The 17,141-nt window shown below is 35.0% G+C and overlaps 1 protein-coding gene across 24 annotated transcripts in view; it reads right to left on the bottom strand.

Annotated features, from left to right (window-relative positions):
* The window catches only part of LOC120428611 (potassium voltage-gated channel subfamily KQT member 1), a 404,586-nt gene that overhangs the window by 131,322 nt on the left and 256,123 nt on the right, over positions 1-17,141 (bottom strand). For 17 of the 24 annotated variants that reach the window (XM_052710673.1, XM_052710652.1, XM_052710651.1 and 14 more), the window contains exons 8-9: positions 13,630-13,817; positions 6,739-6,795 (exon numbers count right to left, since the gene is read on the bottom strand). In XM_052710673.1, coding sequence (XP_052566633.1) covers positions 6,739-6,795; positions 13,630-13,817 — 245 coding nt within the window. Of the gene's footprint in view, positions 1-6,738; positions 6,796-10,871; positions 10,917-13,629; positions 13,818-17,141 lie in introns of all 24 variants that reach the window. The other 7 variants (XM_052710656.1, XM_052710658.1, XM_052710664.1 and 4 more) reach the window with 2 other exon arrangements.

The following is a 17,141-nucleotide window of genomic DNA, read 5'->3' as shown; positions in this document are numbered from 1 at the left end:
TTAAAAGCAATTTGTAGGTTTTGTTCAGATCTACAAAACGCTTTTTGAAGCTTGCAAAAATATTGTATGGTTTAAGAGAAATTAATGAAACAAAAAGCGTAACGCCAGCGCGTAAAAAGAGGTTTCTCTGTATGTCTATCTTTGGTAATGGTGTTGTTCACCGAGCCATTCTGGCCAATCTGGAACTGGTTCTCGTTATCATCCACGTATTAAACTTCAAGAAATTCATAGATATATCATCCGGTTTTCAAGGTCGGTTTCGGAAAGAGGACGTCTTAAGCTTTCATTTATGACCAAAAGAACCGGAATCGGTCAAAAACGGATTTTTGACGATTTTTTAAAGTTTGGGGACGAAAAGGACCCCAATACCATATGTGTCATTTTTTTTAATACCAAGGGAAGGTTAAGTCGATTTTAGAAAGATTTAAAAATTGAGTTATCGTCCATTATCGGCGATGAGATTATCGTCGATAAATTATCGAAATAACGTTATAACTATCGTTATCGAGCCTCGATAATTTTATCATTATCAACCTTGGTGCAAATTCTCTGGTTGATGTGCTCAGTTGGTAAAATTTCTATCAAAAATATCATTGTTTTCAAGATATATATGAAAATAAAGATAAAGTGATTGAAGAAAATAAAGAAATTGTGTTAAATTGAAGCAATGATTCCTTGAAATGAAATAAATTAAATTAAACTGTCAACAGAATCTTCAAAAAGAAACACGATCAGTCTTCTGGAAATAATTGGCTAAAATCGTGAACATTCCTCAGCACATTACATGGAAATCTGGCCTACTTCCAACATCATTCTTATTCATCGTTTCAACAAGCGGTACTTTCCAGACAGAGTCGAGTAGAGCCATATCTTCCGCACTGTGCCGGGGCGCGTCTTTGGATGTACTAATTCGTTGCTTTACGACAAACTTGTTAATCCAATTTCAACGACTGGTGGTGGTGGTTGGGATGGGTGTAACGGAAAATGAATCAAAAAGTTTAGCATTCGAGGAAATGCTTTGAAACAGCTGGTAGAAGCTGCCAAGGTGCTCTAATTTAAAATTAGATTTTTAAGAGCGCTATGTCGTTGTAAACTAGAACATCCCTAAGTTTACGTAAATTGTGGGAACGAGAGAATGTTTTCCCTAATTACAAATTTTCCCAATAAAATACTCGGAAATAACCTTCACAGAAATTCACTGGGATGAGATTTGCGATGGAACGATTTCTTTAACATTGTTTAATTGGTAAAATTAGGTGAAAATGTGAAATTTCGTTAAATGTGGCATTTTTTAACATTTAGTTTTAGGAGGGTTTTAGGCAATTAAATTTCTCAGGATTATTATCGTGATGTGTTATCTTTCTGAAAGTTGATGAACGTACACATTTTGTTGTCAAAGACAAAACAAAATCAATTCGTGAACGAGCTAAGTTACCAAAAGTATTAGATAAGGCATCAGCTCAAACTCTTAACAATCATTATTTCAGCAGCAATTTTGGTAAGATATAATGTTAAAAATGTATTTTAAAAATCATATAAATTGGGAATCAGAGTACTAACCCATGTTAAATAGCTAGTTGAAAACACATCTGATAATCATTAACTTTGAAAATTCTAAAACCTTGAAAACATAAAACAAAAAAAATGGACTCACAGAAAGCTGTTTCTACACTTGCTCTGATTAAATAGCCTACCAAAATAATCGAATTCTCTTAAAACAAACCAACGGACCCTCTTAACGATGACTACCAAACCAACACTGTACAACTAAAGTTCTAACCACTTGCAAAGGAAGCAACCAACCAGACCCTGCTTGGAGAGCAATCATCATCTTCCAAAAGCTCTGAAGTTCACCCCTTCCCTTCTTCTTTTTATGACCACTTTTCCACCCCGCCAGAAATTTCTGACAAAAGTTTCCTTCCGCTAACATAATGAAGGAAGTGGCTTTTTTATTTGCACCACTTGGCAGCAGCAGCAAGGCAAGACATTCCTTGGAGGGTTTGTGAAGTGGGCTTGGGTTTCACTTCCCCGCAAGCGATGCCAAAAAAAGTGCTTCCCCAAATTGTCGCTTTCGTCCCTCCGCCGCCTTCCTCCCGTCTTCGAAGCCAAGAAGTGCATCTCATTATGATGCAATTACTTTCGCTGAGCAGCGGTGGTGCTAGCCAGCAACTAAAGTCTTTTCTTGTGGACACCAGCAAGGGAGAGCGTTTTTCGTTGCCGGAAAAGCGAACATCGCTGGGGTCGTTTGGGATAAGCAACGGAAAATTAATTGTGACACTTTTGTGCACCACTGAAAATAGAGGGGGGAGTGGGGGATGTCAAGCTGCGGACAAAATTAAATTCACTGTTGATGTAATTTTTCTTTGAAGGGGAATCTTCTTTTTAAAATTGTGGCGCTAATGGGTTGGTTTTGGTGGGAAACGACATCAATAGTTCAGCGGAAGATAGAAAAACGAAACGTTTTCTGCAAGGAGTGTGCAAAACGGCGTGGTGACAAATGAACAGCATTCAGTGCAATTGTTACATTCAGTACCAGCCAAGATTGAATGTGGCAGTAATTATTGTTAAAGAAAATTAGAGTGCCATTGCAAAGGTCAGCTGTTCGTCCAGAATCCTCAACATTGCTTTAATCTCTCGCTCTGATGGTCGTACACTTTGTACTGAGGATTATTGAATGAATATAACTTAATTATTAATTGAAAATAATAAATTCATCATTGATTTTCTATATCTTGTGATAGTGAAACTGGAATGTTCAATTTGTAAAAAATAGACTGTATTTTTCGTCGTTTCACTTTTTATCACTAAAAGCATATTCCCAAAATAATTTTTGTTTAAGTTTCGAATTTTTTTTATTTGTTTTAGGTAACCAAAAAAGGCATTTTTTGCGATAAAGTTCAAGATGTTGCGATAATAAATTTCTGAAAAAAATATCAAGCACATGAAAATACATTTGAAAAATAAAAAATATCGAAGATTTGGCATTTTTTTTACTTATCAGATCTTATGTAAAAATCCTCAACACGTTTTAGGAAGTTGAATTTACAATAGATTTTGTAAAAATCAGGTTTTTACCATTTCAGGATTCATTTTGAGATGCGAAATCCAACTTTCGGAAAATTTCTCTACATTCTTCTCGACAAAGTGTATCATTTTCTGAACTTAGATATTTTAAGGCTTATGTTTACGAAAAAATACGATTTTTTGCAATATAAAAATATTTCAGGAAGGAAAAGCAAACAGGTCTATTTTTCGAAGCGCTGAACAAAATTTCTTTGTTTTTTTTTTACGTCGGAGATCGGACTGCTGGTAATTTAGATACATCCTCCCAAAGTTACAAATTTGGGAAATAATGAGCCCTAAATTCATAAATAACAATATCTCGATGCATCTGTGCTCTCTTAAACCAGCAAGCTCAGCATAAGAGAGCACAAAGGCATTAATCTGTTGAGCTATCGGATTGATTTTTATTTTACTTTAAACAGAAACCTAATAGACATTTTCAACTCAATTTTATGAAAATCTATGCATCCGAATTTTATAAATGAGCCTAATCGTTGATATAATCTCCAAAATATGCGATTTTACCTGTTTTTTTTTCAATTTTGAGATTATTTATAATTAAAAAAATTATGATTTCACTCAAGTTTTTTTTAAATCGAAAATCAAAGTTGAAATATTAGGGGTAATTAGTTAACACTGAGAAAAACTTATTCTCACTAAATTTATACTTTAAAAAGTTATTTTAGCAACCATCTGTCCTATTAACTAGGTCAACCAAGATTTCTTTTTTTCTTTAATAAATTTGAAATTCAAGGCTTTTTCTCAGCAACCAGCAGTCTGATGAGATCAACTAAGTCATTTATTTTTCAACATATCACTCGTATTATTTTTTCTGCGATGTTTCTATATGTTTTTAATTTTTTTCAATGTAATGCATTCTTGTATCAGTAACTTTTATTGCTTTTTTCCATTTTTTCTTGTATCAGTGACTTTTATTACTTTTTTTCAAGTTTTTTCAACCATGATCATTTTAAGCAGTTTTTTACGATTTTTTTAAATTTTAGCATTTTATGTGTTTTTTCTGTGACTTTTTTCAATTCTTCCAAAACAGTTTATTCCGTACCAGGCATTACTACAAAATAGTTGTATTAAATTTCCTTCATTCGAACATATTTTTATATGCTTTGATATCAATGTAGTTTTTCTCTGTTCAATTAAGTTTTTCCAATCTTTCTATCATTACCAGTTCTATAAAGAGTTAATGAAATTTAAAAAAAAATTATATTATTTCTAAATAACTTGTTAAAGTTTTTGTAATGTTTAGATGAGTTTGAGCATATTTTAATATTTTTACAAATCTAGAAACCCGAACAGCTCATCTTGTTTTATCAATTATTTGGATATAAGTTCGCATTATAAATGTCAAAAATGGGTTATTTGATAGATTCTAAAATCAACTTTCATTTAAAGTTTGTTTGAAAGCTGTAGTTAATGTCAAAACAATTAAATAAAATAAATTTGAAGATTACCAAAATTGCGAAACATTTCCCGTGAATTATGTCATAGGCGTCCGAAGCACCGGGAAGGCAAAGCAGAAATTTATGGTTTTGATTTCCTTAAATATAAAATATCGATTGTTTTGATGTTAACTGCTTATTTGAGAGTCCAAATTTGTGCGATTCATTAACAAAAACGAGTGTCCGGAATTCGAAGCAAAAGTGTCCGGATTTCGAATCAGCTTTTATCAGTGTCCGGGATTCGAAGCACAACAAGTCATTTTGATTTTCAAATTCTGATGAAAAATGATTAGAATAAACATATTTTGCATGCATTCTCTTTAAACTGACTGTTTATACTACATCCTGATGATATTTCTTCATTTCCAACTTATTTCATGATTTTTTGTCAGCTATAACAAAATAATATGCTACTGAGTGTCCGGATTTCGAATCATGACGTTATATGCTTTTTATTTTTAATTTGTTTATAGGACCTTTTCATAACAAACTTTAGAAATTCATGTATTTTTATTTGAAAATGAAATAATAAATAAAAAAATCGGAATTTTCTTTTGTGCAGTATTTTTTTCTGAAATGTCCTTATCATGATTCATGGCCTCTTTCAGAAAATCTCTTCTCAATACACAGATTTTTTCATACTGGCACCTAGGGCGACATTTACATACAAATTTCAGCATTTTTGTATGATCCGATCTCACCCCCAGACCCAATGTCACCCCTGAAGACGGTATTCACATGCCCATTTTGCATGATCAACCCGCAAATTTTACGGAGCCTTCTATGGAAAAAAAACTAATGATGCAACATGGCTTTTGGACATTGAAAATGCATGGACAATTCAAATAAGGCCGTTGCAAATATTTTTCAAAGTTTATTTATTTCAAATATTGGTCTGAAAAATCAGGAGGCAAAAAAAAATTTCCCGAAAACTTCAAAATTTCCATGAAAATAGAAATATAATCAACTGAAAACAGTATAAAATGCATTTTTCCTGCGTTGATAATCATGTTTAGCATGTTTGGGTTTGTTTGAAAATGTTTTGAACTTTTATGAAATTCCAATGTACAGCACCGCCAATTCTTTTTTTCGCAAAAAAATAAAATTTTCGTCAATATATAGATATTTTGGAAACTAATGATTGCAGAACAACTGGACAGGTGTATAATGCATTTGAAAAACACTTTTTTTTATTTATTTTGCCCCCCCCCCCCTCCTCGACTATGGTCAGAGGCGAGGGACATAAACTTCAAAAAATATTTGCAACGGCCTAATAAAATAAAAAAAACTTTTTAGGAAAAATATGCCAAATCTTGGAAAGCCCGCAAACTAGATGATGTATCCTTAATAATTGTTATTGAACGTTAGCAATCGTAATCAAATTTTTGTTCAACTAGTGTCTAATGCAACTAGTCGCAATACGATGATTTTTCAGCACGATTATTAGTACCCTTTATTTTTTTAGACGAATAAAAAGGGTTTTAGCTGAAAAGTCATCATTTGGCAACTCGTTGAATAAACTATAGTATACTAATTTGGTTGTGTAGACTGAACTGAGCAATTCAAAAACACAAGAAAATTGAACGTTTTAGTTAAAGTAAAAGGTAAGGGATGGAAATTTTTAGGAAAATAGTGGTATTGAATTCTACTAAATAATTTATCAGAAAAATAAGAACGAAGAAAGATCGAACAGGGTTTGATATACTGGCTAAAAGTAGCAATACAGAAGAGATGGATGACACAACGGCAACATCAACATCAATTCATCCAGGAGGAACATCACACACACACACACACACACTCACACATTTCGAAGCAGAGGAAACATTTCAGTTACAACATCGATAAGGGAAACGATAATGTTTATGCATAAAGGTAGATATAAAGATAGAGAAAGTCAGAGGAAAAAGTAGTTACGAGAAAGGAATAGTAAAATTGTTCGAGAAAACAGAGTACAACACAGAACAGAGAAACGGGAAATGCATAAAAGTAAAGAGAATCACTTCGAGCAGGCACAACGGGCAAACATTTTCTCGAGGTAGAATTTTGGTGGAAGAATGCACAAAAACGTCTCAATACCAAAAGAATTTAGATTGAGTTTTTTGTGTGTGTGTGTGAGTATGAACGTGTCAAGGTGGTGGTGGCGGTAGTTGAAAGGGGAGCGGAGGCATATAAAAGTGAGCAAGTATAGTAGAGAAGTAAATGACACAACACCAACCTTTCCGTGGCACTTGGACATCGTTTGGCCAGGAGGTATATTTTTTGACCACGAAAGCTTTTGACAACGACAAAGATACGATTGTTGGAATGAATGTAGAGGTCGGTAAAAAGTTATGAGTTTTATCAAGATTTTAGAGGGTTTTTTTTTGTGTGTTTATTTTCAGTTGACTGTGGTGGGCTGGGTTTAAAGTGAACAATAGAAGATTCATATCTTTTTATTCAGGAGCATATAATAAAAGTAGTTTGAGGGTTTGAAGAGAAATAAAGAGGATTTCCTGTTTTGCAATTTAGTTGGATAAATTCCATGTTTTTTTCTACATTTATGTGTAAAACTTAGAGTTGATCCAAATGAAACAGATATTTAAAGGAACATAGTGTGTCTTTTTTGTTGACTCGAAAATCGTAGTCAGGAGTGAAAAATACACATTTGATGCTAGAAAACATCATATCAATCAACTGTATAAAGAAGCAAAACAAGCATAACTTGCAGCTGAAGGGAAAAATACGCTTTCCTTATCTTACAGAAAAGAAGGATTATTTTCTTTAAGTTGACCACCACATCATCCTCATAATAAACCTCATCCGCCCTTCATCAAAATGGAGAGCAGCAATTCGCAACGGCACCGTTGATGGACGTCAACAGCAAAGGGAGGAAACGTCATGGCGGGAAACAAACAAAAAAGCTTTCCTGTGTTTATTTTCATGTCATTTCGCCACGGGTCACGGATTGGCCGTTCCACTCTTTGTTGTTTGTTTTCCTTTGCAGATTTGCTATGCTGTACTTTTCCACGATAAAGATGACTTTTCCAGTACAGTCTTAATTGTGATTATTTATTGCAGACATGTGAATTTTTATGTTTTTTTTTTTTAATATTTTATACAAAATGAGCCCTTAAACATTTTTCTTTCATTGAAGTTGTTTTTTTTTCAACTTTTTACAAAGCCACATCAGATGTTGATTATTCTTTCCAGATGTAAGGTGGGATTAGGAGCAGCCAGTCCAAAATAATAGAATCAGCACCGAGCTCGAGTGCTTCTTCCAAGGACTCCGAAATAGGGATTGATCTGACTGTTGCTTAGTAACGAAAGGATACTGCTAGTAGAAAAGGGATGCTGGTGTTTTCATGATTATAATGGAATTGGCTTGTAATTCCTAGAAATATGAAAGTCATTTAAGTCGCTTTTGTTGAGTGACAGTGAAACCTTTTCACGGGAATTTTTCATTGATTCGAGGGTTTATTTCTGTCGGTTTAGCAGGATTCTGTTACCGATAAAATTACCTTTGGAAACAAATTTCCTCTTGGAAGGATAAAATTTTATTTGAACCATCATTTCTTCAACTGATTTTAACTTGAAAGCTGTGCTGTTGGTCAGTTTCAATTTGCGTAATTTATTGTATCACTTCTCATTTTTCAAGAGCAGAAAATCATATCATTCTCTTTTGCTATCCATGGGTCCACGTTGAAACGAGAAACCAACCGTTATCGTCATTTATCAACAGTATTGCAGGACACTGAAACACTGAAGTATTTTTTTACGAGAAAACGACTATCGAGTCCAGACTTGCAGTCCAGAGTGGACAGTTTTTATGTGGTGTGATAAAGTTGCATCGGTTGAAAAGCCAACAACTTGGAAGAGTTGTCAGATAGAAAGCATCTTTCATTACAGAAAATGGTTAGAATCTTCCATGATGTTTTTTAAATAATTAACTACTGATTCTACTACTGTTGATATGTAAGATGTATTAAAAATAAATGTCTGCATCAGCGTTGCTGTTCAATCGCCCCCATCCATTTAAGCATAACACAATAACAAATCGTTGAAGATTTGAAGAAAATTGGTCATAGATGAAATTCAAGCAATCACACAAAAATGTAAGCTAAGGTTTCAAAATTTACCTAACAATATGTCAACTTTTTCAAAAATATTCTCACTAGGGTATTATAACATAATCGTTTTTCCAGCAACGCAATTATTCAAAACTTGTTAGGGTCTTGAACAACTCTCCAAAGTACACGAAGCCAAGTTTTGTTTTTTATTTCCACATAAACGTAGCTTTTTCAATAGATTGATTGCAGTAATCGTGCAACATATCGTCGCTGCCGTGTTAACATGGCGCACGTGCATTTTGGGCCAAATTGAGATAAGATCACCATTTTGTGCAGCTCACCTTACCTTTTGACCTTCACAGATCCGAAAAATTCGATTTCAATCCTGAGATATTCAATATAAAACTCAAAAACTCCGTGCCTTTTTGTCACTTTTCACATGAAAGAAGTTTCAATCTTGTCGTGCTATCTTGACACATCCTGAAATCCAGCGACAACTAGCCAAAGTTATTTCAGTCAGAAAATGTTGGACAGACGTACATGCCCGACTAACGCAAAAAAACCGATGGTAAAATCGCATCCAAAAGCATGCACATCACCTTCGTCAAAATAAACACTTAATATTACACACTGCATGTACAATTTTTGCAAACTCAAAAAAAAAAGTTGCTACTGACGGGATTCAAACACAGCACCAACAGTTAGGACTGGCGCCTTAGCCCACTCGGCCATCAGACCGATGTAAAGCTGTATGGATAAACGCATATATGAGCTTGTCATTTCGGTCAACTAGGTTTCCCATACTGATGGGCTACATATTTCAGGGTGTAAAACCACATAAAATTGCATAAAATAGTGCAATATTTATTTTACATCCAGGCCTTTTACACGCAGCTGGATTACTACTTTTTAGCTGTGAACATCAAAAAGCGATGTGCGACAAGTTTGCACGACAGCGACGATATGAAGGATTCGTGGTTCGAGAAATGGCCAAAAATTCAATTGGAATTTATAACCAATGTTCAACCACAGAAAAAGTCGTCATCAATAATTCATTCGAAGCCCCCACAATCGTGATCCCTTGATTGACACTTACGATGTAAGCAATCCAATAAAGGTAATTCAATAGCAAACAAGGGACCAAACCTCTGCACACTGCATTAAGGCAAGAAACAGTGTTGCCAGCCATCGTCATCGTCGTCTTTGAGCACAAATAATCCAGTTAGAGTGGCATCCTTCCCGGAAATGCTATCAATAACAAACAGCAGCAGCACCCAGCATAACTTTAGCAGAAGAGCAGATACGATGACAGCGATTGACGGAAGATGGAATGCCCCAGGTCCACACTCCAGTCGGTTGATTAGTGGAATTCATGGGAGGTGATGGTTGTGGGTGTAATCCCGTGGTGGGAGTGACGGTGTGACACCACTTTGGCTGGCTTTTCCGGTGCCATATCCATTCGGACACATCAAAGGCGATTTGTGTGTGTTTGGGGAGAGGGCTTTAAGAAAATCAATAGTGATGCGATGAGATTTGGGCATGGAGCCGGAATTCGATCCCTCCTACTGAGCGGTCTAATTTGGTGGGGAATTCATTTGTGTGGTGAGGGCATTATTTGCGGAAGCTTTCTTTAATGGCTTCCGATGTGGGCCGCTAGAGGGTGGTCCTCGTAATCGATGTTTGTGTTTTGTAAGGATCACATGGAATTAGGCTGATTGGGTGGATTGTGAAAGAAAGCTTGTGACGCTGTTCAGAATCACGTTTGTGTTCGGATTTCCGAATGAAACAGATTGGTTGAATTTTGGGCGTTTATTAATGGATTACATGAAGCTGTAATGAACGATTATAATCTTCAATTTTCAATCGATATCAACAGAGATCAAGCAATACGTGACGAGGATTTTATAATGTAGATTGTAGACTGTTAGGGTTGAAGGGACATACATGATGCCCAGAGGACACTTCAAACGATGAATTCACTCAAAATAGATTATCTGTCCTGGGGAAGCAAAAAAACGGAAAACTGCTTTCCCCAGGGACAACAAATCAAACAGAACTCTGTTAGCAATGGACCCAGTCGAATTAAACTCATATCAATTCGGTTGATGAATGTTTGATGACGGAGTATAAATCGAATTAACCTTCGAAACCTACCAACCTGGTCCATGAATGGTGGCAGTTTGCGGGAAGTTTTGGAAACGATGAGAAAGAGTAAACCGTGAAGACAAACGGGGACGAGGATCACAAATGGCAAAGGCACAATTCAAATCAACACAACACGCAGCCGAAGCTGCATTACCACCTATGGATGTTGAGACTCTCGAGCAGCAGGTCCCAGTAATCGTTTCTGGACCGAAGAAGTGAACCCAAGGATCGGACAGACGAAATAATAGAAAAGAATAAATTAGAGGTTGTCATGAGTGTTTTTTTATTATTTAGTTAAGGTTTTCCACAAAATCTTTCGATGTTTTCATTTATAATATTAATAAACAAGTTGTTAGCATTTTCCCTAAATGATATTCTAATTTTTGAATAAATAATTCAAACAATGTTAATACATATTTTGAGTCCAGAATACTTTTCTTATTTGCTTTTCAGAAAAGCAAAATATCATACAAAATGTATGGTAATCTACAGAATAAAGTATAAATTGAAAAAAAAAACAAATATTTTAGGCTAAATTTTTAATGAAGTTCTTCATTGCTTCTTTACCTTAACATTTTGAAAAAGAGAACTTATGAACATAAAATTATAAATAGATCAGGTCAAATATTATTTTTTATGAGGAATTTATATATAAATTTAAATTATATTTAACAAATGTAACACAAAAATCTTCAAAAAAAGGTAGATCGATTTTTGATAACACTGAATGCTGGGCTAGTTGATCTTATTTTTTATAATATGTTTCAAGTTTCTCAAAGAACACACAAAAGTTTCCTAAGTGAGTAAAATTTGCTAATAGGGGAGAGTGGGGAGACTTGATCCCAAGCCTGTATCTCGTCAGCATGTGGGTTCTAGAAAGTTGTGCGAAATTGACTAAAACTCATTGTAGAATACAAAGAAAAAAATTAAAAAATGTTTAGATTGAGTTACACACATTTTTCTAAGAAGTGCTGTAAAAAACTTCCAAGAGATCTTTTTTCTTTTTTTTTTTATAAGTATAGAAAACACTCAAAAATTATTCATAAAAATATTTTTTATACATGAATTGTTTCATAAACATATCAAATCCAAAACCCTTACGCATTTAACGTTAAATTTATCGTCATACTATTTCTACAATCAATTGTTTAAAAAAGTGCGTTTAGGGAGACTTGATCCCTGCATTTTTACAGTCACTGGAATCAGCCTCAAGATTAAATAATTGGGCTGGGTTTTCGTAAATAGTTTCCTTTAATATAGTTGTACATAACTTACTGCAGTTTGAACCATTTTTCAAAAGTTTTGTAAACAAAAATTACCAGCTTTTGTAAACATGCTCAATTTTGGTCTGAAAAAGAAAATTTTTAGTTTTTAAATATTTTTACATGCTAAACTTGTTATATTTAGAACACAAACGTACAGGTTTAATGTGAAATTGTGTAACTTATAGAAAATTAAAAGTTTGGATGAATAAGAAACATTTTGCTTACGATTTCTTCAAAATGTTGAAAGGGGGATCAAATTACCCCCAACATTTTGAAAATGCCGGTTTAAAATATTTTTTTTAAATCGCTTGGCATGATTCGAAGAGTTTATCTAATGAAGTACCCTTATCAGCCAAACATAGTTGAATGTTTAAGCATTCAATTTATGCAAAAAGTTCATAGTTTTGAGAGAAATTGACAGAGTTATGTGCGATACAAAAAAGGGGATCAAGTCTCCCCACTCTCCCCTATATCTGTTTTATATACAATTTATTGTGGCAAAATTTCACAATACACGGAAAAAATCAATTCTCAAAATCATGAATTAAATTCACGAATGAATATATTCACGTTTATAGTGCAAATGCACCATAATCATGAATAAATTCCTTCGTGGTTCTCACATTCGTGAACTTGATTCACGATTACGAGAATTGATTTTTTTCTGCTTATATCATTTCAAATTTATAAACCAATAAGTCTTTCATATTTGAACGAACTAAATTAAGTTTAAACTTTACTCCAATAATAATTGAAGCAACAGTATTTTCCCAGTAACTCAATCATTGAACGAGCTCTCTTCAGAATTAAAAAAAACCTAATTTGACCGATTCCACAGCAAAACTGGCAAATTGTACGTGTGGAAAAGCTTCAACCGGAAAACTTTTCCGACAAACAAACCGAAAAGTCTTCATTCGGGGATTTGGCCAATTACGGGGGAAAAGCCCTTTCTCCCGCAGGAAAAGGTCATACGTGAAGATGCGAGGCTCTGTCCAGTGCGCTGGACATTTCACCGTGTCAGTGTGGATTGTTTCAGGGTGGTGGAAAAAGTTTTTCTTTGTCTGTTTGAGTACGAATGTTTGTGGCAGCATGGATTTAAGGGAGAACGCTGGTGGTCAGTTTGTAAAAAGTTTTTGAGTTGTTGTGTGATTTTGGAGTGTGGGGGAGGGGACTTTGTATGTACAACAGGCATGAGGTTTAAGGTGCAATTTGCTGGCGGTTAGATCTTCTTGCTGTTTTACAAGATGGTAAGGGTCGAAGGTTTCTTGTGTACCATTTGAAGTTCAAAAAGAGAGCTTGAGAGTTTGAAGAGCGAAGGTGGTTCAAGGTTCTGTAAACCCTGGTGTGAGTTTGTGTACAAAAATTGGTGACATCACATGTAACATATTGAACGACTCTTAGGAAAGGGGGTAGATTTTTCCAAGTTTTCACGTCGAGTATGGTTAGTGTTAGAGAGATTTTACAAGAACAGTATGTGAGTGTTTGGTGTTAGAGTTCGAAAGTAAAGAAAAGAGAGATCAAAGAGAGTTCCGAGTAACCAAAAGTGAAAACAAAAAGATGTTAAAAATACAGAAAAGTGTGGAGAGAGGTAAAACAAGAAAGAAGACAACATAAAAGGCAACATGCGGAACTAGGAAGCAAAGTACTTACGATGGTGGCGGGCTGGGAAGAGGTACTTGGTGAATTTTCCACGTCGCTTCCGACAGCGAGTGTTCGTCCGCTGCGTAGCATCTCCAGAGCGATTGGATCAGCGTGGCAGCTGGCTGGCGGCGCCGGATCATGTGCTTTTGCCGCTGTTGCTGTTGTACTTTCAAGGCAAAGCCACTGCCGAGGATGCCCTGGGGGGGTAGATGGAGAGAAGGAATACGGACATTGTATTTGCCATAAGTCTGTTCGGAACAAGATTTCAACAAAAAAATACACAATGATTTCTATAGACGACCTTAAATGCAACAAGTATTATTTATAAAGCAAATTTCATTGTTGTCCTGCGAGCTTTTTTTCTTCGCTGTGGGCAATTTTCTTAACAAGGCACATGAGACAGGGCAGGGCAAACATGTTTACCTCCCTCGTCCTTCCTTTACATGACCCGAGGGGGTGGTGAGTCCCGAGACAAGACAGCGTGGACGGTTCAGAATGTGGCATTGTTGCAGCAGGACTTACAAGATTGACTGCGTGCGTGTGTCCAGTTCAGTGGCGATGTTTTATTCATGGATTGAAACCAACCACTGCTTGTTTAGGTGTGCTTTTGTTCGAGGGAGGATGGAGCTTGTTGGTTATCTAATTTCTGGAGGCTTAGTTTTTTATTACCCTAGATTTGCTCTAGTCGTACTTTGTGTCATTGCAGATAACTTTGAAAATATCTTTTAATTGCTTTTGTAAAGAAGTTTATAAGTAAAGTAATTAGCTTTCTGATACTCAACATTGGAGCGTACAATAAATCACTTAAAATATCACTAATAAATGAAAATTAATTCACATTTTTATCAAAATTCATTTATTTATTCATTTGACGAAATTTCTATAACATTATGAATTAATAATGATTCTGAAATGCTACAAAATACTGCATTTTCATATTTTGAAACTGTTTTCGTATTTTTTTCATCAACATGTTTCAATGAGCTTTTTGTTGCATTTTCTTTCTATTAATGTGTTTTAACATTGCCCAAAATATGAGACCGATCTGAAGTCTACAGCCAGAGTTATTCAACTGTCTCATTGTAGACGCACTTGGCAGGAACAATGGGACAGCTTGGGAACAATGAGACACTCTACGAAAATCATCATTTTTCTAGTAAAACATCATATTTTTATATTGTTCCATTGCAGGAGACTTGCCTTGAATATTTTAAAGCAATTTTGCCAACATGAAATTTGAATCAACAAAAGTTATACTTAAAAGCATCTAAATTTTGTAAAATCCATATCGACGCCAACATTTCAAAAAGCATCATGTACAAACCATGCGTTTTGAGAAAAACGCATTAGAATGTTGAGCATCCATTTTCAATTCCCATTTTAATATAAAAGCAAAATAATATGTTCTAATGATAACAAACGATGGAAAACGTTGCTTTTATTGATACTTGATCATCCAAATTCAATAAAACATTAGTTCCGTAATTTTATTTGAGAAAAACAAACATAACTTCTTTTGAAATCACCAACGTCTATATCACCCTGCTGTCATTGAGGGGAGCGGTTTGTTATGATTCGTTTTTCTTCGCCGAATGTACATGGCGCTTTGTTCATGTTGCTTTTTTTCGTCACGAGGTTCATGTAGTCTTTTGTTTGACAGATTGACAGGGCTATATCAACAGGGACTGCTGATGGCAGAGATTTTGTTTATGTTACTTTATTTAAAATCATGATTAAACAGACTTTACTGAAGTAACTTTTGCTCATTTTTGGTGGAGAGGTAGCTTATTAGGAGTACTTTCAGAATATGCAATAACCCAGAAAGTGTCAAAATGTACATAATGCCTTTTGAAATGTTACCGTCGATATATTTATACCAAATAACTTTGTATTTTGGTACAATGAAGTAAAAAATCTATAAATATGTCAAAAACCACTTTCAATTCATGTTTTGAAAGATTTCCATAGATTTTGAAAAGATTATTGAAGAAAAATTAAAGTGTCTCATTGTTACCCATGGTCTGAAATGAGTTGGGTATATTGAGACAGCCCTGGATTTTAGGTATATTCTAAATTTTGGCCAAACCTAATGAAAGGACATTGTAGCCCAACTCAATCCCTATGGAACGTCGAAGGAAATTTGAAGAAATATTAGTTTTGGTGTAAATGGCAGCCTACAAGCGTAACAGTATTTTTTGTCTTTAATTTACTTTTACACCCCAGAATCAAACTTTTATGAATAACTTTTCAAAGGAGCGTCCATAACCAAAGCCACTATTATGGCAGACGTGTATCCAGTAGACACACTTTTCCCCCAAATATGAGCCATTGGTTGAAACTACGAGCCATTTTATCATTGTTCCCCGTGTCTCATTGATGACTACTCTACCCTATTTGTCTCATCGATCTATGTTCCTTTAACATGTCTTGATAGACTATAAATAACATGTTTTTCTTCAAAACTATCCAAAAAAATGCTTAAAACACAAATTCTTCAGTTTTCCCACTTTCTATGAAAGATACTGCCCATTATGGTGGTACAAATCTGAGCTCATTCTTACCATCCCTGTAACCCCTTGAAGTTTGTATCAGAAAAATCGTCAAAATGTATGGAGAAAAGCAACTGTTTCAACTGTTTACCTGGGAGAGGGGTTTCCGTGGTCAGAATAAGCTCAAATTTGGAATTTAGCCTAGTGATGGGCCAATATTTGATTACAAGGGGTAGTCCCGAGGAAGCACACCTTAAAAAACTTTATTTGCTGACTTGGCTTTGCCGATTCGTTAAAATGAAGGCACTTTATTTCAATTTGTACGTGAAAGAATGTTAAACTATAGCTAAAAGTATTTTTAGACTGTTTGTTTCAGTACCTTTTAATTTGTTTTAAGGTTTTCATCATTTGAGCATTTCAATGAAAAACTGATAATTTCTCTGTAGATTTCAAAAATGATAACACCTATGAGTTTTTGCCATTCTAAGTTCTATTAAAGGAAAGAAAAATCTTATGTTCAGAGATCCGGAGACTCAAACCAATTGTAAAAACAACAAATTCATAAATTATAAAATTTTCAACATAATTTTGATGCAGTCATTTACGGCCCTAAACAATGAAACACCTTCGTCAAAGTCTGCCCTTATACAAAAAAGTGTAACAACCTTCAAGATCATGCCCACAGCTTCAGCACACAAGCAAGCTCTTCAAAAGAATAATTTTACGATGAGAACGTGCCCCGTCCGAGCTTTTCCTTACCCTTTACCCCCACTCCGGTTTTCGGTACACACAGACATACTCAAGCTTTTTATTTGAACCAGTTGAAGCCCCGAGCCGAAAAAAAAGAAACGCTTTAATTTTACGAGCCTTCAACCGAAAAGTCAACTGCCTCTTCACCCCCTGAAGGCACCGTCAACGTCCCAAGTGTGTAATCTTTTTGAGTGCATCCTGCCAGCGAGTGTGTTTGCCTTTTTGTGCAGGTGAAGGGGCTTGTACACGGGTTGAATGACTGAAAGGGCTGTTTCTTGGGGA

This window comes from Culex pipiens, chromosome 3, assembly GCF_016801865.2.
Source record: "Culex pipiens pallens isolate TS chromosome 3, TS_CPP_V2, whole genome shotgun sequence".
Classification (NCBI taxonomy): Eukaryota; Metazoa; Arthropoda; class Insecta; order Diptera; family Culicidae; genus Culex; species Culex pipiens.
This window is presented reverse-complemented; position numbering and strand designations above follow the sequence as displayed.